Source organism: Polyodon spathula, chromosome 16 (assembly GCF_017654505.1).
Source record: "Polyodon spathula isolate WHYD16114869_AA chromosome 16, ASM1765450v1, whole genome shotgun sequence".
NCBI lineage: Eukaryota > Metazoa > Chordata > Actinopteri > Acipenseriformes > Polyodontidae > Polyodon > Polyodon spathula.
In genome coordinates, this window is record NC_054549.1 from 589,692 (window position 1) to 615,491 (window position 25,800).

At 39.6% G+C, this 25,800-nt stretch overlaps 1 protein-coding gene across 1 annotated transcript; it reads left to right on the top strand.

The window, feature by feature from the left end:
* The first annotated feature begins 11,631 nt into the window (after window positions 1-11,631).
* Window positions 11,632-14,123, top strand: LOC121329201 (calcium/calmodulin-dependent protein kinase II inhibitor 1-like). Its single transcript, XM_041274672.1, has 2 exons — window positions 11,632-12,551; window positions 13,566-14,123. Exons 1-2 carry the CDS (start codon window positions 12,383-12,385, stop codon window positions 13,634-13,636), a joined length of 240 nt encoding a protein of 79 aa, XP_041130606.1. The 5' UTR covers window positions 11,632-12,382; the 3' UTR covers window positions 13,637-14,123.
* Window positions 14,124-25,800: the final 11,677 nt, after the last annotated feature.

Genomic DNA, 25,800 nt, shown 5'->3' on the forward strand with positions numbered 1-25,800 from the left:
ACCTCCAGAAGTGTAATGCAGCAAACACACACTACTGTTTTTATGAAGCAATACTAATAAACTGGAAGCTTTGTCCTTCAAATTGTTAACGAAATAAACAATTACAATTCAAAACTATTAAAATTGTATTGTTCCAAAGAGCTGAGAAGGCTCCTGAAATGCAAATGTAAACAGTAACCAGTCTTGAAATTTCCACTTACACTTGAAGAAGAGTCTGAGGATTTGAAATAGTGTTTGTATACGACACTTAATCTTCTCTTAATTTAATATTCCATTTGCTATACAAGTCTCAAAAATGTGCAGTTTAGAAAGCAAACACACATTTTAATTTTTAAACATATATGTGATATCTGTTTGACTAAGCAAACTTTCTTTAACCTAGTGCAGTACCAGATATCATTTCTAAAAAATCTATCTATCTAATCTTCTCCAATTTCCCTTATTAAAAAAAACCACTCATATTCTTGAATATTTTATACAATACTGTCGTATGATGACAGCGAATGGTGCAAAACACTACAGCTAAACAACTCCAAATGTACATTTTATGAATTAAAACGTGTCACTCAACATGATATGCTTGCAAATAGCAATTTGTTGTGTAAGTAAACTGTGGAGATCATTTTTTACTGTATTTTGACATTAAATGTTGCCAGATTGATATTTTAATAAAGCTCTTAACCTTATTTTGCTCATTCTAACACGAGGGAATCTCGGTGGACATTACGTCATGCCTAGACTTTAACATCCAACATGAACACAACAAAAAACAATATCATCAAAAACTATTGTCATAAATTCAGATCTTTACTAACACCAAGATCACTGGAGGCTTCTTTAAACAGTTATGTAGATTCAGCAGACCAATCCTATTTGAACTCACCCAAAACAGTAGGTCAGTCTCTGTCAGAACCAACAACCAACTGTGTTACTGACAATGACAATGCTGTGATGGGAGAAAATGGATCAAGGGGGAAAGCTGTCATGGCTTTTATATTTAAAAAAATAAACATTTTACTAAAGTTCAACGACAAACCATTTCTGATTTTGAAGACACTTCCATTGGAAATGGCTGACATAGAATTCCAGTTTCTTTTAGTGTTTATAAATTGAGCACTACCGAGTGTTTAATAGTTATGGAAGATCAGCTTCTCCTTTGACAGACATTTGCCAAAAGGGCAAATCTACAAAATGTGTGGGCTTGTCTTCTTGGCAATAACCCAGTAACTTGAAAATGCAATCGTTAGTTTATGATCATGACATTGTAAATGTGTTGCAATGACAATTTGAAAAACACATGTATTAAAAAGAGGAGGAGAGGCTTACACAGTAACATAAGCACACTGTCCACAGAACTGCTGCTGTATAATATTTTGCACGCTTGGGTTCTTCTGCTTCAACAGTGTGTCCTCCAAAAGAGACAGGAAGAGTTTTGAGAACTCCTGGGCATCCTAAACTCAGAAAAACAAACAGAAATCAGAGAACTAAAACCTGCCTGAAGTAAAACCCAAACCTTTAAAAAACAAAAACAGACAGCTCCCTAAAATATAAAATACTAAAAAAAAAAAAAAACATTACAGAAATGAATGGTTCATTTTTTTCTGTATTTTAGCATTCTTTTTGTATTTGTCGCTTTTAACACACATTTCTTAGTACTCCCCCCAACCACACTGTTCAATGCAACACGAGCCTAATTAACCCTTTTTATCCTGGATCCCTCCATGCTTGCAGCAGGTTTGGACAAGATCTGTACTTTCACTTTCATGAAAGTGGAAAAAGTAGCAAAGCAGTTTCAGTAATCACACAGAAGTCCCTCACTAAACCAGACATGTCTGCAGACAGACAGGTTGTACGAAACAATGAGGTGTACAGTTAAAAAAATAATAATAATAATCCACACACACACATTACTGTACAATGCAAAAATAATTAATATATTAGTAAAATTATTTTAAATTGAAACTAAGTGATCACTTTTTTCTTTCTTCAACTCTTAGCCTACTTAGTATGCAATTAACAAAGTTGATCAAGGTGTCGCATTGATACGTTATGATGCTATACAATATCTTTGATATACTGCACACACTTTACAGAAATAAATCCTTTTTAAATGTGCATAGAACATTTTACAGTGTACACATGCCTGCAAGTAAAACACACAGCCTACATGCTGCTTTTGCTTACTGTTGGTATTCTTTTTTTGTTTCAAAAAGCAAATCAAGAGTCAAGATTTCTTTTAATCATGTTCTTAATCTTTGAGATTTGGTAGGCTACTTGTCTTTGTTCATCGCCAATGCATTTTAGGACCTAACGGTAACTCAAATCCTAATAATCCTAATGCTTTACAAACTGTTCACGTTTGTGTACAAGGTAACTGAACTGAAGAACAGCTCCACGTAAGTAGAAGATTTTTTTTTTTCTTTTTGTGTCGAGTTATTATTTACGCTATTGGTAAAACCCAGGGGCTGGGATACTGAAGCCTGAAGGCTACAGAGCACACATGGAATTCTGAACAAACCGCACTACTCACGGAATATTGAGGAAAACGTTTGTATTCATCAGCAACAAAAAACAGTAGTGCATAAAATCAGTCTAATTCTATGGTAGATAAAGCCCTACCGTTATCTTGCCTCATGAGGGCTTTACCGTCTGGCATGTCCCTTCTCGTTATGTTAAACGTCTTACATCTACAGATCTATCCAGAGTAAAAAGGGTTCCATGTAGAACAAGAAAAAGGAAAATATTGTACAGAAGTCAGAATTGAATTGGTATTGACATGTCATTCTACCTGCTGTTGACCTGTATCTAACCCCAGTGCCTTCACAAGTCCCGACGGATCAATGTATCTTCTGTTGCTGTTCTGCAACAATGCAAACAGGTACATTATCCGTGAATAGACCAGTAGAGAGTGATAGACCAGGGGCATCTCGCATTCTCTGATGAATAGACCAGGATCATCTCTCATTCCATGATGTATAGACTAGGGGCATCTCTCATTCTCTAATGAATAGACCAGGGGCATCTCTCATTCTCTAATGAATAGACCAGGGGCACCTCTCATTCTCTAATGACCAGGGGCATCTCTCATTCTCTAATGAATAGACCAGGGGCATCTCTCATTCTCTGAGGAATGAATAGACCAGGGGCATCTCTCATTCTCTAATGAATAGACCAGGGGCACCTCTCATTCTCTGATGAATAGACCAGGGGCATCTCTCATTCTCTGATGAATAGACCAGGGGCACCTCTCATTCTCTAATGAATAGACCAGGGGCATCTCTCATTCTCTGATGAATAGACCAGGGGCACCTCTCATTCTCTAATGAATAGACCAGGGGCACCTCTCATTCTCTAATGAATAGACGAGGGGCATCTCTCATTCTCTAATGAATAGACCAGGGGCACCTCTCATTCTCTAATGAATACACCAGGGGCGTCTCTCATTCTCTGAGGAATAGACCAGGGGCATCTCTCATTCTCCAATGAATAGACCAGGATCATCTCTCATTCCCTGATGTATAGACTAGGGGCATCTCTCATTCTCTGAGGAATAGACCAGGGGCATCTCTCATTCTCTGATGAATAGACCAGGGGCATCTCTCATTCTCTGATGAATAGACCAGGGGCATCTCTCATTCTCTGATGAATAGACCAGGGGCATCTCTCATTCTCCGATGAATAGACCAGGGGCATCTCTCATTCTCTGATGAATAGACCAGGGGCATCTCTCATTCTCTGATGAATAGACCAGGGGCATCTCTCATTCTCTGATGAATAGACCAGGGGCATCTCTCATTCTCTAATGAATAGACCAGGGGCATCTCTCATTCTCTAATGAATAGACCAGAGGCACCTCTCATTCTCTAATGAATAGACCAGACCAGGGCACCTCTCATTCTCTAATGAATAGACCAGGGGCACCTCTCATTCTCTAATGAATAGACCAGGGGCATCTCTCATTCTCTAATGAATAGACCAGGGGCATCTCTCATTCTCTGATGAATAGACCAGGGGCATCTCTCATTCTCTGATGAATAGACCAGGGGCATCTCTCATTCTCTGATGAATAGACCAGGGGCATCTCTCATTCTCTGATGAATAGACCAGGGGCATCTCTCATTCTCTAATGAATAGACCAGGGGCATCTCTCATTCTCTGAGGAATAGACCAGGGGCATCTCTCATTCTCTAATGAATAGACCAGGGGCATCTCTCATTCTCTGATGAATAGACCAGGGCATCTCTCATTCTCTGATGAATAGACCAGGGGCATCTCTCATTCTCTAATGAATAGACCAGGGGCATCTCTCATTCTCTGAGGAATAGACCAGGGGCATCTCTCATTCTCTGATGAATAGACCAGGGGCATCTCTCATTCTCTGATGAATAGACCAGGGGCATCTCTCATTCTCTAATGAATAGACCAGGGGCATCTCTCATTCTCTGATGAATAGACCAGGGGCATCTCTCATTCTCTGATGAATAGACCAGGGGCATCTCTCATTCTCTAATGAATAGACCAGGGGCATCTCTCATTCTCTGATGAATAGACCAGGGGCATCTCTCATTCTCTGATGAATAGACCAGGGGCATCTCTCATTCTCTGATGAATAGACCAGGGGCATCTCTCATTCTCTGATGAATAGACTAGGGGCATCTCTCATTCTCTAATGAATAGACCAGGGGCATCTCTCATTCTCTGATGAATAGACCAGGGGCATCTCTCATTCTCTGATGAATAGACCAGGGGCATCTCTCATTCTCTGATGAATAGACCAGGGGCACCTCTCATTCTCTAATGAATAGACCAGGGGCACCTCTCATTCTCTAATGAATAGACCAGGGGCATCTCTCATTCTCTAATGAATAGAATATTCTCTGATGAATAGACCAGGGGCATCTCTCATTCTCTAATGAATAGGGGCACCTCTCATTCTCTAATGAATAGACCAGGGGCATCTCTCATTCTCTGATGAATAGACCAGGGCATCTCTCATTCTCTAATGAATAGACCAGGGGCATCTCTCATTCTCTGAGGAATAGACCAATCTCTATTCTCCGAGGAATAGCCCAGGGGCATCTCTCATTCTCCAATGAATAGACCAGGAGCATCTCTCTGAGGAATGACCAGCGGAAAAAAAAAAAAACAAAACATCTCTCTCAAATGAATAGACCAGGGGCATCTCTCATTCTCTACTGAATAGACCAGAGGCATCTCTCATTCTCTGATGAATAGACCAGGGGCACCTCTCATTCTCTAATGAATCACCTCTCATTCTAATGAATACACCAGGGGCATCTCTCATTCTCTGATGAATAGACCAGGGGCATCTCTCATTCTCTAATGAATAGACCAGGGGTCTCTAATGAATAGACTAGGGGACTATCGGTCCCCGTAGAGAGTAAGAGCTCCGTTACTATCTTGTCCTCCGTAGAATAGTAAGGGCCTCATCTCTCATGAATCCCCTAGAGAGAAAGGATCTAGACAGGGTCGTCTCAGGTCTCTAGTAGAGATTTATCCTGGTCTCGTGGATGTATAGACTCCTTATCTGTCTAAGAGTAGATCGTAAGGAATAGACTAGGATCATCTCTCATCTCTCATTCTCTAATGAATAGACCAGGGCATCTCTCATTCTAATGAATGATGTATAGACTAGGGGCATCTCTCATTCTCTAATGAATCTCTCATTCTCTGATGAATAGACCAGGGGCATCTCTCTCTCATTGAATAGACCAGGGGAATTCTAGACCAGGGGCATCTCTCATTCTCTAATGAATAGACCAGGGCATCTCTCATTCTCTGATGAATAGACCAGGGGCATCTTCATTCTCTGATGAATAGACCAGGGGCATCTCTCATTCTCTAATGAATAGACCAGGGGCATCTCTCATTCTCTAATGAATAGACCAGGGGCATCTCTCATTCTCTAATGAATAGACCAGGGGCATCTCTCATTCTCTGATGAATAGACCAGGGGCATCTCTCATTCTCTAATGAATAGACCAGGGGCACCTCTCATTCTCTAATGAATAGACCAGGGGCATCATTCTCTGATGAATAGACCAGGGGCATCTCTCTGATGAATAGACCAGGGGCATCTCTCATTCTCTGATGAATAGACCAGGGGCATCTCTCATTCTCTAATGAATAGACCAGGGGCATCTCTCATTCTCTGATGAATAGACCAGGGGCATCTCTCATTCTCCAATGAATAGACCAGGGGCATCTCTCATTCTCTGAGGAATAGACCAGGGGCATCTCTCATTCTCATTCCTGATGAATAGACCAGGATCATCTCTCATTCTCTGATGTATAGACTAGGGGCATAGACCAGGGGCATCTCTCATTCTCTAATGAATAGACCAGGGGCATCTCTCATTCTCTGATGAATAGACCAGGGGCATCTCTCATTCTCTGATGAATAGACCAGGGGCATCTCTCATTCTCTGATGAATAGACCAGGGGCATCTCTCATTCTCTGATGAATAGACCAGGGCATCTCTCATTCTCTGATGAATAGACCAGGGGCATCTCTCATTCTCTAATGAATAGACCAGGGGCATCTCTCATTCTCTAATGAATAGACCAGGGGCATCTCTCATTCTCTAATGAATAGACCAGGGGCATCTCTCATTCTGATGAATAGACCAGGGGCATCTCTCATTCTCTGAATAGACCAGGGGCATCTCTCATTCTCTAATGAATAGACCAGGGGCACCTCTCATTCTCTAATGAATAGACCAGGGGCACCTCTCATTCTCTAATGAATAGACCAGGGGCACCTCTCATTCTCTAATGAATAGACCAGGGGCACCTCTCATTCTCTAATGAATAGACCAGGGGCACCTCTCATTCTCTAATGAATAGACCAGGGGCACCTCTCATTCTCTAATGAATAGACCAGGGGCATCTCTCATTCTCTGACCAATGAATAGACCAGGGGCATCTCTCATTCTCTAATGAATAGACCAGGGGCATCTCTCATTCTCTAATGAATAGATAGGGGCATCTCTCATTCTCTGAGGAATAGACCAGGGGCATCTCTCATTCTCTAATGAATAGACCAGGGGCATCTCTCATTCTCTAATGAATAGACCAGGGGCATCTCTCATTCTGATGAATAGACCAGGATCATCTCTCATTCTCTGATAAATAGACCAGGGGCATCTCTCATTCTCAAATGAATAGACCAGGGGCATCTCTCATTCTCTGAAAAATAGACCAGGGGCATCTCTCATTCTCTAATGAATAGACCAGGGGCATCTCTCATTCTCTGATGAATAGACCAGGGGCATCTCTCATTCTCTAATGAATAGACCAGGGGCACCTCTCATTCTCTAATGAATAGACCAGGGGCATCTCTCATTCTCTAATGAATAGACCAGGGCATCTCTCATTCTCTGATGAATAGACCAGGGGCATCTCTCATTCTCCAATGAATAGACCAGGGGCACCTTTCATTCTCTGATGAATAGACCAGGGGCATCTCTCATTCTCGCATTCCCTGATGAATAGACCAGGGGCATCTCTCATTCTCTGAGGAATAGACCAGGGGCATCTCTCATTCTCTGAGGAATAGGGGCATCTCTCATTCTCCAATGAATAGACCAGGGCATCTCTCATTCTCTGATGAATAGACCAGGGGCATCTCTCATTCTCTAATGAATAGACCAGGGGCATCTCTCATTCTCTAATGAATAGACCAGGGGCATCTCTCATTCTCTAATGAATAGACCAGGGGCATCTCTCATTCTCTAATGAATAGACCAGGGGCATCTCTCATTCTCTAATGAATAGACCAGGGGCACCTCTCATTCTCTAATGAATAGACCAGGGAATAGACCAGGGGCATCTCTCATTCCCTGATGAATAGACCAGGGGCATCTCTCATTCTCTAATGAATAGACCAGGGGCATCTCTCATTCTCTGATGAATAGACCAGGGGCATCTCTCATTCTCTAATGAATAGACCAGGGGCATCTCTCATTCTCTGATGAATAGACCAGGGGCACCTCTCATTCTCTAATGAATCTCTCATTCTCTAATGAATAGACCAGGGGCACCTCTCATTCTCTAATGAATAGACCAGGGGCACCTCTCATTCTCTAATGAATAGACCAGGGGCACCTCTCATTCTCTAATGAATAGACCAGGGGCACCTCTCATTCTCTAATGAATAGACCAGGGGCATTCCCTGATGAATCTTGCATTCTCTAATGCATCTCTCATTCTCTAATGAATAGACCAGGGGCATCTCTCATTCTCTAATGAATAGACCAGGGGCATCTCTCATTCTCTGATGAATAGACCAGGGGCATCTCTCATTCTCTAATGAATAGACCAGGATATCTCTCATTCTCTGATGAATAGACCAGGGGCATCTCTCATTCTCCAATGAATAGACCAGGGGATTCTCTGATGAATAGACCAGGGGCATAGACCTCTCATTCTCAGGGGCAATGAATAGACCAGGGGCATCTCTCATTCTCTGAATGAATAGACCAGGGGCATCTCTCATTCTCTGAGGAATAGACCAGGGGCATCTCTCATTCTCTAATGAATAGACCAGGGGCATCTCTCATTCTCTAATGAATAGACCAGGGGCACCTCTCATTCTCTAATGAATAGACCAGGGGCACCTCTCATTCTCTAATGAATAGACCAGGGGCATCTCTCATTCTCTAATGAATAGACCAGGGGCATCTCTCATTCTCTGAATAGACCAGGAATCATCTCTCATTCCATGATGTATAGACTAGGGGCATCTCTCATTCTCGAGGAATAGACAAGGGGCATCTCTCATTCTCCAATGAATAGACCAGGGGCATCTCTCATTCTCTGAATAGAATAGACCAGCGGACAGGGGCATCTCTCATTCTCTAATGAATAGACCAGGGGCACCAGGGGCTCTCTCATTCTCTGATGAATAGACCAGGGGCATCTCTCATTCTCTAATGAATAGACCAGGGGCATCTCTCATTCTCTAATGAATAGACCAGGGGCATCTCTCATTCTCTGATGAATAGACCAGGGGCATCTCTCATTCTCTGATGAATAGACCAGGGGCATCTCTCATTCCCTGATGAATAGACCAGGGGCATCTCTCATTCTCTGAATGAATAGACCAGGGGCATTCTCTAATCTCTGAATAGACCAGGGGCACCTCTCATTCTCTAATGAATAGACCAGGGGCATCTTTCATTCTCTGAGGAATAGACCAGGATCATCTCTCATTCCATGATGTATAGACTAGTGGCATCTCTCATTCTCCAATGAATAGACCAGGGGCATCTCTCATTCTCTGAATGAATAGACCAGGGGCATCTCGCATTCTCTGATGAATAGACCAGGGGCATCTCTCATTCTCTAATGAATAGACCCAATGAATAGACCAGGGGCATCTCTCATTCTCTGATGAATAGACCAGTGGCACCTCTCATCTCCAGGATCATCTCTCATTCCTAATGATGTATAGACCAGGGGCATCTCTCATTCTCCAATGAATGAATAGACCAGAGGGCATCTCTCATTCTCCAATGAATAGACCAGGATCATCTCTCATTCCCTGATGAATAGACCAGGGGCATCTCTCATTCTCTGATGAATAGACCAGGGGCATCTCTCATTCTCTAATGAATAGACCAGGGGCATCATTCTCTGAGGAATCATTCTCTAATGAATAGACCAGGGGCACCTCTCATTCTCTAATGAATAGACCAGGGGCATCTCTCATTCTCTGATGAATAGACCAGGGGCACCTCTCATTCTCTAATGAATAGACCAGGAGCATCTCTCATTCTCTGAGGAATAGACCAGGGGCATCTCTCATTCTCTAATGAATAGACCAGGGGCATCTCTCATTCTCTAATGAATACCTCTCACCAGGGGCATCTCTCATTCTCTAATGAATAGACCAGGGGCACCTCTCATTCTCTAATGAATAGACCAGGGACACCTCTCATTCTCTAATGAATAGACCAGGGGCACCTCTCATTCTCTAATGAATAGACCACTCATTCTCTAATGAATAATGGCATCTCTCATTCTCTGAATAGACCAGGGGCATCTCTCATAGAATAGACCAGGGGCTTCTCTCATTCTCTGAGGAATAGACCAGGGGCACCTCTCATTCTCTAATGAATAGACCAGGGGCACCTCTCATTCTCTAATGAATAGACCAGGGGCATCTCTCATTCTCTAATGAATAGACCAGGGGCATCTCTCATTCTCTAATGAATAGAACAGGGGCATCTCTCATTCTCTAATGAATAGACCAGGGGCACCTCTCATTCTCTAATGAATACACCAGGGGCATCTCTCAATCCCTGATGAATAGACCAGGGCATCACATTCTCTAATGAATACACTAGGGGCATCTCTCATTCTCTAATGAATAGACCAGGGGCATCTCGCATTCGCTGATGAATAGACCAGGGGCATCTCTCAATCCCTGATGAACAGACCAGGGGCATCTCGCATTCTGTGAGGAATAGACCAGGGGCATTTCAACTGAAAGCTCTGGCATCAGCTGACTACCAGCGGGAGGCTACAAGGAGACCAGCATCCTAAGATCTCACAGTACAAGCAGGGATATAGTCAGTGAGCAGCAAAATCCTAAAATCCATCTAAAAGCAGCTGGCAGCCAAGGCAAGCCTTTTAAAACTGGTATAAAATGCTGCGGGGCTTAAAGGCAGTCAATACCCTCACTGCTGCATTTTGAACAAGTACATTCTTAAAGAAGTTTTACTTTTAAAAAAATATTCACATTAATATCACAGAAAAAGTGTTCTAAAGCATTAAATTGAGAGTCCTGTCCAACCTGCTCTCAAATAGTTCAGGTCCACCCATCCCATTCTAGAATTGTGAGATTAAATTCCCTTTATATTGTAAATTCTTAATTGTGTCTAGGGAGGTATTTCTTTTAATTGACTTACAAACTGATTAATAGTCATTATTGTTAAAGAAAATATATTTTGTAATATTATTGTCCAAGCAAGATATATATTTTAAATGTAATTTGGCTTTTTAAAAAGAGTGTTAAAATGCCATGGAATTAAATAGCAAACGCTGTAAATTCGGAAACTCCTTGTATTACACACTTAACCCTGTTCTACAAGCATTATTTATTATTGTGTCCAAAACAAAATGGACAATATCACAACATGCTGTGCTGGAGAAGTTGTTAAGCAACATATCTGAAAAAATGTATATTTTACTACCAGGAGAGGGGGGTAATGTTATACTGGGTTGAAAGAATCATGTGCTACTCAAAGCGAGGCTTCACTAGCTCCGGGTGGATAAGTGCTGCAGTTCGAGTCATAAACACAAGCAGCAAGTGAATATACCATGTAAACATGCACAGAAACCGTCCAGACGGGCCCGATGTACAAAATATACCCTGTCCATAAATGCAGGCCTTCCTATGTGCTTTATATTTGACGTTTAAATGCTTTTTAAAGCAAAAAAAAAAAAAAACAATATCTGCGCTTTGGTTATCCAATTTCTGCTAATCTTAATTTCAGTTCAATTTCCCTTTATAATATTGCTAGATATATGCAATATATTACTGTTTATCAAGGTGCAGCGCATACAGGGTGTTCCCATTGACTCTGGGATACCCAGACTTTGTGTCTGTGTCTTTACATTGCTTTACTTTCTGTCAATGTCAAATAGTTACAATTCCGTGTTTTCAGTAGCAAGCTTGTGAAGCGTTTAGTTACCTTCACCTTTCCACGCGTATCGTTATGTTGTTTTGAAGATGGGGCGCACTCTCATACCTGCACACGCGTGCTGCGTGTTGTAATGAGCCCGTGTTCTTTACACTCGCACGCTTACATGAACTGGGCTTTCTTTGCAGCAGACGTCATTTGAATGCTTTTTCTAATACAGTAGGAAATTGTGTGCTAGAGGATGGCAAAGACTAAAACAGCTAACCAGAACACTGAAAGAAGTCAATGTGAAGTGAAGCCCTGCGATGGGAGCGCACAGTGTAACAGGGAAATGCAACCTCAGTGACGTGTTTCTGCTCTGCACTAGTCTCCCAGGGATCTCTGTTTTGCATCGCTCCGCGATTTGCATTTTTCTCTACACCAGCTTTTCCAAGCGACTTTCCAAACAACCAAAAGCAGCTCCAACCTCGCTAATTCCACCCTGTTGTCGAGAAACACAAATATATGCAGAATTTGAACTGGAACAAATATTTAATAATGTGAGTGTTCTATTAGGAAACTCAATTGCGTGACATTCGTACCGACCACAGTGATCTTTTTACAAAGAAGACAAGACTGCAGCTGGAGATTGTAGGTTTTTTTCACACGAGCTTTGGTTAAATATTAATTGCTGATTTGAAAAAAAAAAAATATATATATATATATATATTAACATGTCCCAAGTGTTGCCATACAACGAGGAAAAAATGACTCGCTATGGCGATGACGGCGAGGTTGGACAGCTCTCCTTCACCTGTCGTCACCAGGATACCAATAACTTCTTCGCATCAGGACAAAACAAAAGACCCCCGAAACTCGGGGAGATTGGACGAAGCAAAAGAGGTGAGAGGATTTGTGCATTTACGCCATAATGAACAATAACAGCAAGCAACGGTGATCAGTCGCCATTTATAACATGAATCATTTTTACAATAACCCATACAATAAACGATAGCATGCTTTGCATACACTGCTAGCAGATGTACAGGGTCTCGTTTGGTTTGCTTTATTCGTGTATTTGTTTTTAAGTGATGATAGTATCGATGATAATTGTATTTATATTTCAGTTACATTGCTTACTATGTATATTTGTATAACCTCTCTTAAAACATCGCTTAAGGAACTTCACTGAGATGTTGTGCTGTGTACCATCATAACGCGACTAGGGTTTGTTTTTGCAGCTGTGTGTTATTTTACTTCAGCCTCTATTGTTCAGCGTGTTCCTTTAAATATTAAACATAATGATGCACATCGTAAGCTAATAAAGTATGTGTTACTGTTATTGAATTGCAGTGAATGTCTTGCTGCGTGTAGCTTAGCAAAATTACCCCTATTAAATGTATTGATAATATGCACTGTAGCTCTGTATACGCCTTTGTAAACATAAAAAAACTGAGCTGTAAAACTGTTAAAATAAATTCTTAGGGCAAATGTAAATGCAATGTATACAGTGCACTAGCATTTCTGATTAAATGCAATTCGATTTAGCGCACCACAAGCAGGTGTTTCACACCTGTTTTTCAACGTTAAAGCATTCGTGTTCGTTTCAGATTATATTGATACCAAATGGGATTGATACCACTAACAATGTACCTGTTAATACATTGTTAAACCATTGTTAATTGGGTTTAACGTCTATTAAAAAGACGCTGAATACAAAATAAACAAACCAGAAGAACCCTACCTAGTTACTGATGGTGTGATGGCATGGCATATTCAGTATGTAGGTTTTGACACTGAAGCAGTTGAAAGATGTACAGTACTTCAACCTGTACAGTACTTCAACCTTAGCTCTATCCTCATACTTCATTTGAGATCATTAGTGTGCCATTACATTTGATATTTTCTTCTCTGCAGTTGTCATTGAAGATGACAGAATTGATGATGTGCTGAAAAATATGACAGAAAAGGCACCTCCGGGGGTCTAAAAAGAACCCAAAGACAATGGCGAAGGAATGATTCCAATGTATCACCTTTTTGGCAAAAGCACTTTGAAATCCTTCACGAACGGGCCGTGACGATCCCCACTGCAAGCGGCTACAGTGTCCAATTTCAGGCTTGCGAACAGAAAAGTCGAGGCAAGAAGGGAGTTCATGAGGAAGCTTTTAATGACGTGAATTAAAAAGCATATTGATTATTCAGCCCCATGTAAAATATTTAATAACAAGGGTATATGCTACCATACACAGAAGCAGTATTGTGCACTTGTATCTGGAATAAACTCGAAGAATCGAAGCAGCTAAGCACAGTGAAGTATGTATCTCAAATTTATTCTGTTTCTGTACTTTCTGGCTGTAGTTCTGAATGAGCACTTTTATACAATATTGCAAAATGATTTCGTGCAAATTTGATGTAAAACGCTGTTAAGTTTAATGTCATAGTTGTATATAGAAAACACACACACACACACACACACACACATATTTATTATTATTATTATTATTATTATTATTATTATTATTATTATTATTATTATTGTGTAAAACTATGATAAATTTTTGCAGTGTTGCAGGACTGTTAATCAAATTAGTTTTATATTTAATGACAAATAAGGTATTATCTTATTTAGATTATAAATCAATGTTGCTTGATTTCTTTGTTGCGTACGAGCAGCATGCTCATTTTTATTCGAAAAAGCTAATTATTAATATTAGAAAGCTATATATATATATATATATATATATATATATATATTATATATATATATATATATATAATATATTGTACAATAACCTATACAAAACAGTTACACACATGTTTTTGTTAATGTGGTAGTTATTATACTTATTATATATATATATATAGAGAGAGAGAGAGAAAGCGAGAGAGAGAGAGAGAGCGAGAGAGAGAGAGATAGATATAGATATAGATATAGATAGATATATAGTACGGAGCATTATCACACCAGTGCCAAATATATTTGAAGATGCCAGACAAGCTGGTAGTCTGTTCTCTCAGTGTATGTAAAGTAATGCTGTTTTGGCTCCATCATTTCTATGTTCTAGGGCTCTCTCGTAATGGTACAATACCTGCTCTTGCATGAGATGTGCACAAATGCCTCTTGCTTGAGGAATCTGTATATTAATATACATCTTGTCTGCAACTTTGAATGACAGACTTAAGAATGTTCTTATTTGAATATGCTATATGTTGCATCTTTACGCTATATCCACTTGAACAGGGCTATTTCTGTATTGTATAATAAAACAGAAAACCTTCTCTCTCTGCCACTCGTCATTTACAGCCCATTCAGTTCTTGTCGCACTATTAAATTTCTTGATTGTTTCACACAGATTTTGAAGCTTCATTCGTTAGCGAAGTTAGATTCAGTTTAATTTCTCAAATGTTTAAACCTTTGGATTGAGCATGTTGAAAGTAAATAAAAGAGCCACAATGAGAATACCTCCTTCTGAGTGCTGTTACTTTTTTTTATGAGATTACATATTTACAACCCATGAGTACTGTATGATCAAAGATGAGAAGACCTCCATGTGACTGCTGCCTGTTACACATGAGTACTGTATGAACAAAGCTAGAATAAATACCGCACACTGTATATACCCCACTGTACAAGCACCACACCTGTATCTGACATATATTTGAATGGATTAACATTCAGGAAAAATTTAACAACTGGAAAATGTTTGATCTCTATATTATTGACATCCCTGTTATTTATGGGCATCTTTGAACAGCTGTAATATAATGAGGCCTGCTTTAAATGTCTAAACCAGCGGTTCCAAGCTTTAAGGGCCCACAGACCACCTTCAGACCTCTACATTCGTTGCAGACCACCATACATCCTAGCAATAACATTCTGGTTAAATACACACTAAAAAAACAATATCAATCAAAGTAAACTGAAAGCAATGTGTGTGACGCACGTTTCATGAAGGTATAGTCAATAGTAGTGAAAGGTTCATGTAGCTGTCTTCCTAGGCTTTGAAGATGATCCTAGGCTTTGAAGATGTTCTCTGACTGCATCGTTCACGCCACAGGGAAGCTGTTTTTCATTTTCACCAAGGAAATCGCTCAGTGTGGGAAATGATTCGGAGTTTGACCTGTCAAGACGAACCACCCATAGCTCCAGTTTCTTTATCATTTTAAATTCATACCTGGTGAACGTCAGAAGCTGGGCTTTGTTGACAATGCCAGTTGATTCATGAATTTGAAGTGAGAAGCTATGACTTTTTCTGATTCTTGGTATGAGCTGTTCCTTTACATTTTCCACCACAGCTGTTATTCAACATTGCACTGTATTGTTAGACAATGGAATTAAATCTATTTTCTCCGAGCATTGTGCTAACCATGTCCTTTGCTGCTGGTAAGATCAATTCTTCCCCTATCGTGTGAGGTTTCCCTGCCTTTGCAATACACAAACGCACTGGATAAGAAGATTCCTCAGTGTTTCTTTTAACACAGCCAGAGCAGTCAGCTGGATTGTTTTGGTACTCTCAAGCAGCTCTTTCAGTTTGTAACTAAAAAACTCCCCGGGTTTATCAAAAACATTTCTAAATACTTCTCACAGTATCTCCAGATAACTTTGTTTCTTTAAATCAGTAGAACTTCTTTGTCTTCTTCATTTTCTGTCATGTTTTGCTTTAGTGAACCCGTTTTTATCCATGTTTACAGTCTCTCCGGTGCCACAAAAATCATTTTACATTTTTTGATTACAGTGCATATAAAAAGATGTTCTTAATGAAGTCTTTATGTATCCATCCACGTATGTGATATGGTGGATACATTAAGTACATCTTTTATATGCACAGAAAAAAAGTAATTTGATTTTGTCCAAATATTTTTTGAGAACTTGGAAGCAGAGTAGTAAAACTTTCATTTAAAAAAAAGCCTTCTAGCTGCGCGGACCACTTAAAAGAGCCTCGTGGAGCACCAGTGGTCCGTGGACCATAGTTTGGGAACCTCTGATCTAAAGGGCGGCAGACCTAACTACCACCACTGTGTATATCCCCATTACCATGTACAATGAAAACACGCTGAATAAGGTCCAGGATAAAGGGTTTATACATGTTAGGGTGATGCTATTAAGATCCACCACTGTTTAGATCAGTAAAATAGACCCCACCAGAAATTAAACCACTTTTCATTCCCATTCGGGAAAAATAATATATTGTAGTATATATCAAAGCAATAGAAATATATTTGAAATACATGGCAATATATTGTCATCTATTTCCTAAATGTATGCTTTATAGTACAATATATTATAAAATATGTATTTTTGTTTATTTATTTATTTATTGTATTTTATACAAAAGTATCTCAAAGCACTGTACAGTACATAGCAGAAAAAAAGAACAAACCACAATACATGTCTATAACATGTCACACATACAACTGCCATAATCAGACCATTTAAATAACAGTAGACACATAATACAAAAGCAGACATTTTAAGCTTACATTAAAACCCATTAAGATAAGAAATTCATTTTAGAAAAGCGCGTTTTTAGTCTTGACTTGGAAACTGTGACAGTCCCAGCTTCCCTGACAAACGAAGGCAGAGCATTCAACAATTTAGGAAGTCTAGAGAAAAAGCCCTACCTCCTGTGTTGCTTTTGTTGACCCTAGGAATAACCAGCAGCCCCGCGTCCTGTGATCTCAGAGTGCGGTTTGGAATACAAAGGGTCAGCAACTCTTGCAAATAATTGTGTGTTAATCCATTCAGGGCCTTGCAGGATAACAGTAAAATCTTAAAATCAGTTCTCTACGGGAGCTAATATAAAGAGACCAAACCATGGGTAATATGTTCACTTTTCCTGGTTTTAGTCAGAATTCTAGTAGCAGTATTTTGAACAAGCTGCAAGCAGGATACCACACATTCTTGGACACCAGAAAAAACTGCATTACAATAGTCAATTGTAGAAATTTATGTGACATCACTGTGACATCATTATGTGACATCACTGCTTGATGTCTGTATTTCTTGTGTTTGATAGGTGATTCTGTATAATGTTGTGCCTGTCTCTCCTACATGTTTAATTTTATTTCATTTTTAGCAAAATATGCCCTAAACAAGGCTGCTAATTTTGCATGAAGGATTTTTTAAGATTGAGTAATTTTTTTTCTGTATTTGTGATTTCCATTTTATCTTTACAGATATATTTGCATACCTTACATGTGCTCTTAAAGGACCTCGTGTCCTTTAATGTGTCTACGATCCCTTTAGTCTACTATGTAGCAAAATGTCAGCTCAATTTGCATCCCTTTTTTTTCCATTTTCTCTGAATTATGAAGTATACGTAAATGCTTCCAAACTATTTTTGCAATGTTGGGTAATAATTTAGAATATGTAATTATTAATGGTACTCTTTCAATCTTCTTTGTCTTTTTATTATACTCAAGTAGTTCATTTCTGTTGAGTTTGTCACCTTTTCTCAATTCTATCTCAATAATCTGTTCTTTATGTCTTCTTTCTTTTAAGATTTTTAATTCCTTTCTGTTTTTTAGTCATTTTCATCAGAACAGATTATTTTGAACCTTACACAAAGTTCTTTAGGAATAGGTATTTTTGTATGGCTGACAATGTATAGGTACTGATGCATGTCAGTAGGTTTTGAGTAAAGACCTGTTTGAATAAATCCTTGATCAAGTTTAAGTCTAAGAATTCAATTTCTGATTTCTGTCCACCTTAGATCTCCTCTCCATGTGTCCATATTCCAAAAATGTCATGCATGTATCTTATGTATTCTAAAGGTTTCTTGTATACTTTACTCAACAACATATATCACGTTTAGCATCTCTTCTCTAAGTATTATGTCCAGTACCTGTTTATATTGTATATATCTTTTTCCATATGTTTTTTTTTTTTTACCTGAAATGAAATTATTTTCGAACATATTATCAATATATAGTTTAATAATACAATTCCTAGTTAGTTTGCCAGTACTTAACAGCTTTACATTTAAATACAGCTATGGCCGAAAGATTTGCATATATTTTAAATCCTAAAATTCTAGGTGGTGCAAAACATTTGGCCATAGTTGTACAATAGCAAGAAGTATGTGCAACTATGGCAAGCCAAATTATTATTTAGAGATATCTCAAAATTATATATATATATATATATATATATATATATATATATATATATATATATATATATATATATATATATATATATATATATATATATATATTTTCTATCTTACATATTTTTAAATGGAGCTTTAAATGATATATCTAAAATGCATTTTCAGACAGCTTTATTTTTTAAATAATTTATATAATTTTCAGATATCTGAAATTCTATTTAAGATATCCTTAAATAACGTCCTGTCTATTTAAAGATATCTCAAATTAATTTTAAGATGTCACTGAATAATTGTTCATTTTGAGATATCTCTAAATGAACAGGAGATTATTTGGAAATATCTTTAAACAATTTAGAGATCTCAAAGTGAACAGGATGTTATTTAGACATATCTCTAAATTACAGTTTCAAAAGCAAAACATTAGCAAAACATTATTTAAACAAGTATGTACTTCATTTTTAGATATCTCAAAATGAATTGAAGAGGTCTTCAAAATTGTTTATTTACAGATATAGCACATTCATTTAAAGATATCTGCAAATGATTGAGAGATATCTCTAAATGATTTACAGAGCTCTCTAAATATTTACAGATCTCTATAAATGATCATTTGGCTTGCCATGGTGCATCCCAGTTTTATACTTCTGGCTTCTGGTTTTAAGTTTTAACTGATAAAAACCGTTAAAACACCCCAGATACAAAAAAAAAATGAAATCAGTTCTATCCAATAAACACGGGAAAAACACTGGAAATGGTTACTCAATTCACAGTGACTTGATATATTAAATAAATATAAATAACATGCAAAAGGTGCACTCCTTCTTGATTTGTATCTCTCAACTACTGCGTGGCAGCAAATGCCTACATTTCTATTGGAGGATTGTACATGCTCGCAATATTTAAAACAGATTACAAGAAATGGAGGATTGTCCTTGCTCGCGAGATTTACAGCAATATTGCCGTTTGACGGAATATTGACACACGCGTGGAATTTAAAATAGAATTGTGATGAAATGTAAAACAATGCAAGATAGCAAAGGAAATAAACATGCTTAAAACATCCCATGTTAAAGTAGCCTCAGATGTCAGTGAATTTATTAGCTCCACCTCCTCCTTGTCTTTGTACGGTGTTGCAGCATTCTGAGTGGTTCCAGGTAGGTTCTGTTGCTATGGCGTTATCATGTCTCTCTTGTCTTTGTACAGTGTTTGCAGCATTCTGAGTGGTTCTGGGTTCTGTTGCTATGGCGTTATCATGTCTCTCTTGTCTTTGTACAGTGTTTGCAGCATTCTGAGTGGTTCTGGGTTCTGTTGCTATGGCGTTATCATGTCTCTCTTGTCTTTGTACAGTGTTTGCAGCATTTTGTTATGTCTCTGCAGTGTGGTTTGCAGCATTCTGAGTGGTTCTGGGTTCTGTTGCTATGGCGTTATCATGTCTCTCTTGTCTTTGTACAGTGTTTGCAGCATTCTGAGTGGTTCTGGGTTCTGTTGCTATGGCGTTATCATGTCTCTCTTGTCTTTGTACAGTGTTTGCAGCATTCTGAGTGGTTCTGGGTTCTGTTGCTATGGCGTTATCATGTCTCTCTTGTCTTTGTACAGTGTTTGCAGCATTCTGAGTGGTTCTGGGTTCTGTTGCTATGGCGTTATCATGTCTCTCTTGTTTTCATCTGACAGTGGCATCTTTGAACCCTGCTCTGTAGAGAAGGGGAGTACAATTCCAAACGGTTACACTGGGGTGATGTTTAAACATCTGCTCATTAACAACCCTCTCATAGTAAAAGCACAACACAGCGTTATAAAGCAGTGGACACATGGTTAAGCATGTTCAAAAGCATGGCAAACCATGGGAAAGCATAGGAAATCTGCAAATGAAACACAGTGAACTTTTATATGGTTCTGTCCTCAAACTCCTTTCATTTAGGATCTGGAATGAGGATAATATGAGGAGAGCCTGTCAGAAAATGATCTCCTGTCAAGGATACAAACAGCCAGGAGAAAAATATTAGCTGCTAACAAATGACTTTGTGACTTGTCATGCACTTCCATTCACTATGCAGGTGTGGAACGCACAGTTTCAGAATAAACACTGTTTAAAACATTGCTTTTCATTTTAAATTGTGGCATCTATAAGTACTCTAAAATAAAGTCCTCAATTTGCAGGCCTTGCACTTCCTAGGTCGTTTCACCTCAGCAGTGTCTTTGGGGTCAAGCATCTTACTGCATAGGGGAAGCAGCTAGTTCCCATGGTTACTGACAGGACAGAAGACTCTGCAGAGAAGCATCTTACTGCATAGGGGAATGTCACAAAGACGGCTGTAGTGGGGACGTCAGACCAGAAGAAACATACAGTACTGAGAGAGGAAATGATAAATGGATGAGCTGCTGCGCAGTTTATTGTTACAAAATAAAACAGGACAAAAACAGGACATGGCACTGGCAACTAAAACAAAGAGACAAACAAAACGGACTAACACTAAACAAAACACGGTGAGCAGATATTTTACTTCTATTATTATGATCACAATTATTACCTCCGTCTCCTATCCCGTTCTCCACTCACCGAGCACACAACCCCGAGTATGTGAAAACATGTTGCTTTTATGCAGCTGTACCAAGACTCGATTGCTAATCAATCATTCAATTGGAGTCTCAGTACAACTGCACGTGAATTAATAAAGTTCAATTCCCCATGCTCAAATATTATTGCTTTTTACTTGCATGTGAAGTGCTGTGCAATCCTTGTGCCTAAATACAAATATACATTTTAAACACTTGTGTTACACAAACCCGTTTATATCCCGTGTACCAATGACTATACACCAACATTAACACACAACATATAACAGAAAATACATACAGGGGCGGGCACTTTGCCACAGGGAAGTAGCTAGTTACCATGGTTACTGACAGGACAGAAGACCCTGCAGAGAAGCATCTTACTGCACAGGGGAAGCAGCTAGTCTCCATGGTTACTGACAGGACAGAAGACCCTGCAGAGGTAGAGAAAATGTCAACCTCTGGGTGAAATGACCGTGAAAGTAAAAGCAGGGCCAGCAGGCCAACATTTCTTCTCTTTCATGTTTTAAAATGAAAACTCATGTTTGCTAAAAAAAGGATTTCTTTCAAAACTACCCATTTGAGACCTATTAGTGAATGCATGTGCATGTCCTGGAAATGTATGGAATTATACTGTTAGCAGCAGTTGTTTGACAAACAGCAGATTTTTAAATTTTACTTTTATCTTCATTTATTCTTGTCATTGCTGTGGAAATAGTTGCTGTGAAAATTATAGGTGTCTAAAGGGTACACAGATTCCATGGCACTTCCTGCATTCACCACTAACTGATGTACTGTATTTACTCTTACACTAAGAGGCCTGTTATAGAACTGTTCAATCATGATAGCTGCGGGTAGTTCCTCCTGAGCTAGGGAAATAAGAGAGGTGATTACACATAGACTCCCTCCGGACTGGGGTTATTGCAAACATAACATAGACCATCACTCTTCAAGACAGGCTTTGCTCTAAGGATCTTCCTTTAGGGTCTGTCAGCACTGCCAAGGAGCTGATTCAATGTGCAACCCTTACTGTATAGCCCTGTTAGTAATGAGTCTGTTCTAAACACTGTTACAGAGCACTGGGCAGTGTTTACACGACATGCATGACATTACCTTTGCTGCATCCTACTAGGTGTCATTATCGCAGCAATGCATTTTTCAACATAAACCTGATCGTTTGGATATTTTTATTCACACATCTTGGACGATATATCAGCTGGGGTAATACACTCCTGAACTTTGACTTGTTTGCCAGGAGAAAGAGAATCCCCCCTATTAACATTGTACTGTATCCAGATCCCGCTCCTGATTGAAATGAGTGGTGTATCATGAGAACAGAAAACCAGCGTTGTTGCAGGAGGGAGCATGATCTGGATACACTGTGATGTTTATAAGAGAAATTATTTTTCTCCTGGCGAACTAGTTAAAGTTCAGAAATATATTCCCCATGCGATTTGTGAAATGTATCTCCCATGAATAAAAATAGCAAAACAATCAGGATTATGTTTAAAAACATATCACTACGGTACGAACAACAGTATACAGCAAACACTTTACCACAGTCATGTTTTTGTTTTCCAAAGCTTTTCCCATGGTTATCTTGTACTCTGCTTTTCCCATGGTTATCTTGTACTCTGCTTTTCCCATGGTTATCTTGTACTCTGCTTTTCCCATGGTTATCATGTACTCTGCTTTTCCCATGGTTATCATGTACTCTGCTATTCCCATGGTTATCATGTACTCTGCTTTTCCTATGGTATCATGTACTCTGCTTTTCCCATGGTTATCTTGTACTCTGCTTTTCCCATGGTTATCATGTACTCTGCTTTTCCCATGGTTATTTGTACTCTGAATAAAATTCCCATGGTTATCATGTACTCTGCTTTTAAAAACATATCACTACTCTGCTTTTCCCATGGTTATCATGTACTCTGCTTTTCCCATGGTTATCATGTACTCTGCTTTTCCCATGGTTATCTTGTACTCTGCTTTTCCCATGGTTATCTTGTACTCTGCTTTTCCCATGGTTATCATGTACTCTGCTTTTCCCATGGTTATCATGTACTCTGCTTTTCCCATGGTTATCATGTACTCTGCTTTTCCCATGGTTATCATGTACTCTGCTTTTCCCATGGTTATCATGTACTCTGCTTTTCCCATGGTTATCATGTACTCTGCTTTTCCCATGGTTATCATGTACTCTGCTTTTCCTATGGTATCATGTACTCTGCTTTTCCCATGGTTATCTTGTACTCTGCTTTTCCCATGGTTATCATGTACTCTGCTTTTCCCATGGTTATCATGTACTCTGCTATTCCCATGGTTATCATGTACTCTGCTTTTCCCATGGTTATCATGTACTCTGCTTTTCCCATGGTTATCATGTACTCTGCTTTTCCCATGGTTATCATGTACTCTGCTATTCCCATGGTTATCATGTACTCTGCTTTTCCTATGGTATCATGTACTCTGCTTTTCCCATGGTTATCTTGTACTCTGCTTTTCCCATGGTTATCATGTACTCTGCTTTTCCCATGGTTATCATGTTTTGTATACTCTGCATTTCACATAGCTGATCATGTTTTGTATACACTTTTTTATTTGCTTTACCACACCTCTATGTACAGTTCTTACCTATGCTTTACTATGCTGTCATTCTGCTTGATGGCACTTTTCTATGCTTTTACTATGGGCAGCAGAGTGTTATGTGACACTTTAAGCCAAATCTGTGAACACCTAACAAGGGTGTAATGCGCTGCTGGGATAAGTTAGCCTGTTTAGAAAAGTCATCCAATTCAGTGGTAGTGAATGGGTTACCATCACTAAGATGCTTTGAGACCCGGCTTGACAAACTTCTAGGAGCCAGATGAACCGATGGTCCGAGTAGCTTCCTCTAGAGGAGCCCTTAGTGGAGTGAATTAGGGGAGCCCTTAGTGGAGTGCATTAGGGGAGCCCTTAGTGGAGTGCATTAGGGGAGCCCTTAGTGGAGTGCATTAGGGGAGCCCTTAGTGGAGTGCATTAGAGGAGCCCTTAGTGGAGTGCATTAGGGGAGCCCTTAGTGGAGTGCATTAGGAGAGTCCTTAGTGGAGTGCATTAGGGGAGTCCTTAGTGGAGTGCATTAGGAGAGCCCTTAGTGGAGTGCATTAGGAGAGCCCTTAGTGGAGTGCATTAGGGGAGCCCTTAGTGGAGTGCATTAGGAGAGCCCTTAGTGGAGTGCATTCCTTAGTGGAGTGCATTAGGGGAGCCCTTAGTGGAGTGCATTAGGGGAGTCCTTAGTGGAGTGCATTAGGGGAGTCCTTAGTGGAGTGCATTAGGGGAGTCCTTAGTGGAGTGCATTAGGGGAGTCCTTAGTGGAGTGCATTAGGGGAGTCCTTAGTGGAGTGCATTAGGGGAGCCCTTAGTGGAGTGCATTAGGGGAGTCCTTAGTGGAGTGCATTAGGGGAGCCCTTAGTGGAGTGCATTAGGGGAGCCCTTAGTGGAGTGCATTAGGGGAGCCCTTAGTGGAGTGCATTAGGAGAGCCCTTAGTGGAGTGCATTAGGAGAGCCCTTAGTGGAGTGCATTAGGGGAGCCCTTAGTGGAGTGCATTAGGGGAGCCCTTAGTGGAGTGCATTAGGGGAGCCCTTAGTGGAGTGCATTAGGGGAGCCCTTAGTGGAGTGCATTAGGGGAGCCCTTGTGCCAGACATAAGTTTCACTGGTACTTTCTCCTTCAATGTGGGTCTGGCAATGTTCATACATACACTTCAGATGTTTCCATATTTGTGGAGAACCACTGATACAGTTGTCAGGAAACTTGGTATTAACATTATTTAGCCTGTCAGTTACTGAGAGCATCAGATCAGTCCATCTGTATATTATATTAATAAATAGTTTGCAGAAGAAAAAAAAAAACATTGCAGAAAAATCACACAGTTCACATGTATTAAAATCTTTAAGAAATAAGTGCAAAAGGATTAAAAATAAACAATCAAAATATATACTATACAACCCCCCCCCCTCCAACCCACACACAATCACCCCCCTTTACAGACACATCACCAGTTCACCATCGTCACAGAGCAGATGACAGCGCCCAGCCCCCACACCGGGTGGAGTACACCCGGCTGACAGGTCCATTTATAATAGGTGAACTCTAGCTTTACTCTGATGACACCAGCACACTTAAACCAGCAGCAACATCACCGGAAATCACAGGGCCACTGACTTCATTTCTCCTGCTCTTAATGAGAGCCAGATTTGCCTGACCTAAGGTAAAATAATCTAACTGGACTTGGAATTTTTTATTTTTCAAATACTTTATTCTAAAAATAAAAACAATTTCACAAAAAGGAGGAAGCCAGACCCTTTAGTTAAAATACAAACCGAGGCTGTCGTGTGGCGTACAAACAGGAACAAGGAAACACAACGTCCCTCTGGAAGCAATGCATGCACTTGCCCTGCAGTTCAGGCTGAATGATTGACGAGTGACAGCTATGCCAGACACGTCAT

What these genes read in the sequence shown, in the direction of transcription:
- LOC121329201 (XM_041274672.1), top strand. Translation starts at nt 12,383, where the DNA reads ATGTCCCAAGTGTTGCCATACAACGAGGAAAAAATGACTCGCTATGGC. An exon ending in GATTGGACGAAGCAAAAGAG is followed by an intron (nt 12,552 to 13,565) that starts GTGAGAGGATTT and finishes TCTTCTCTGCAG; the next exon opens with TTGTCATTGAAGATGACAGA.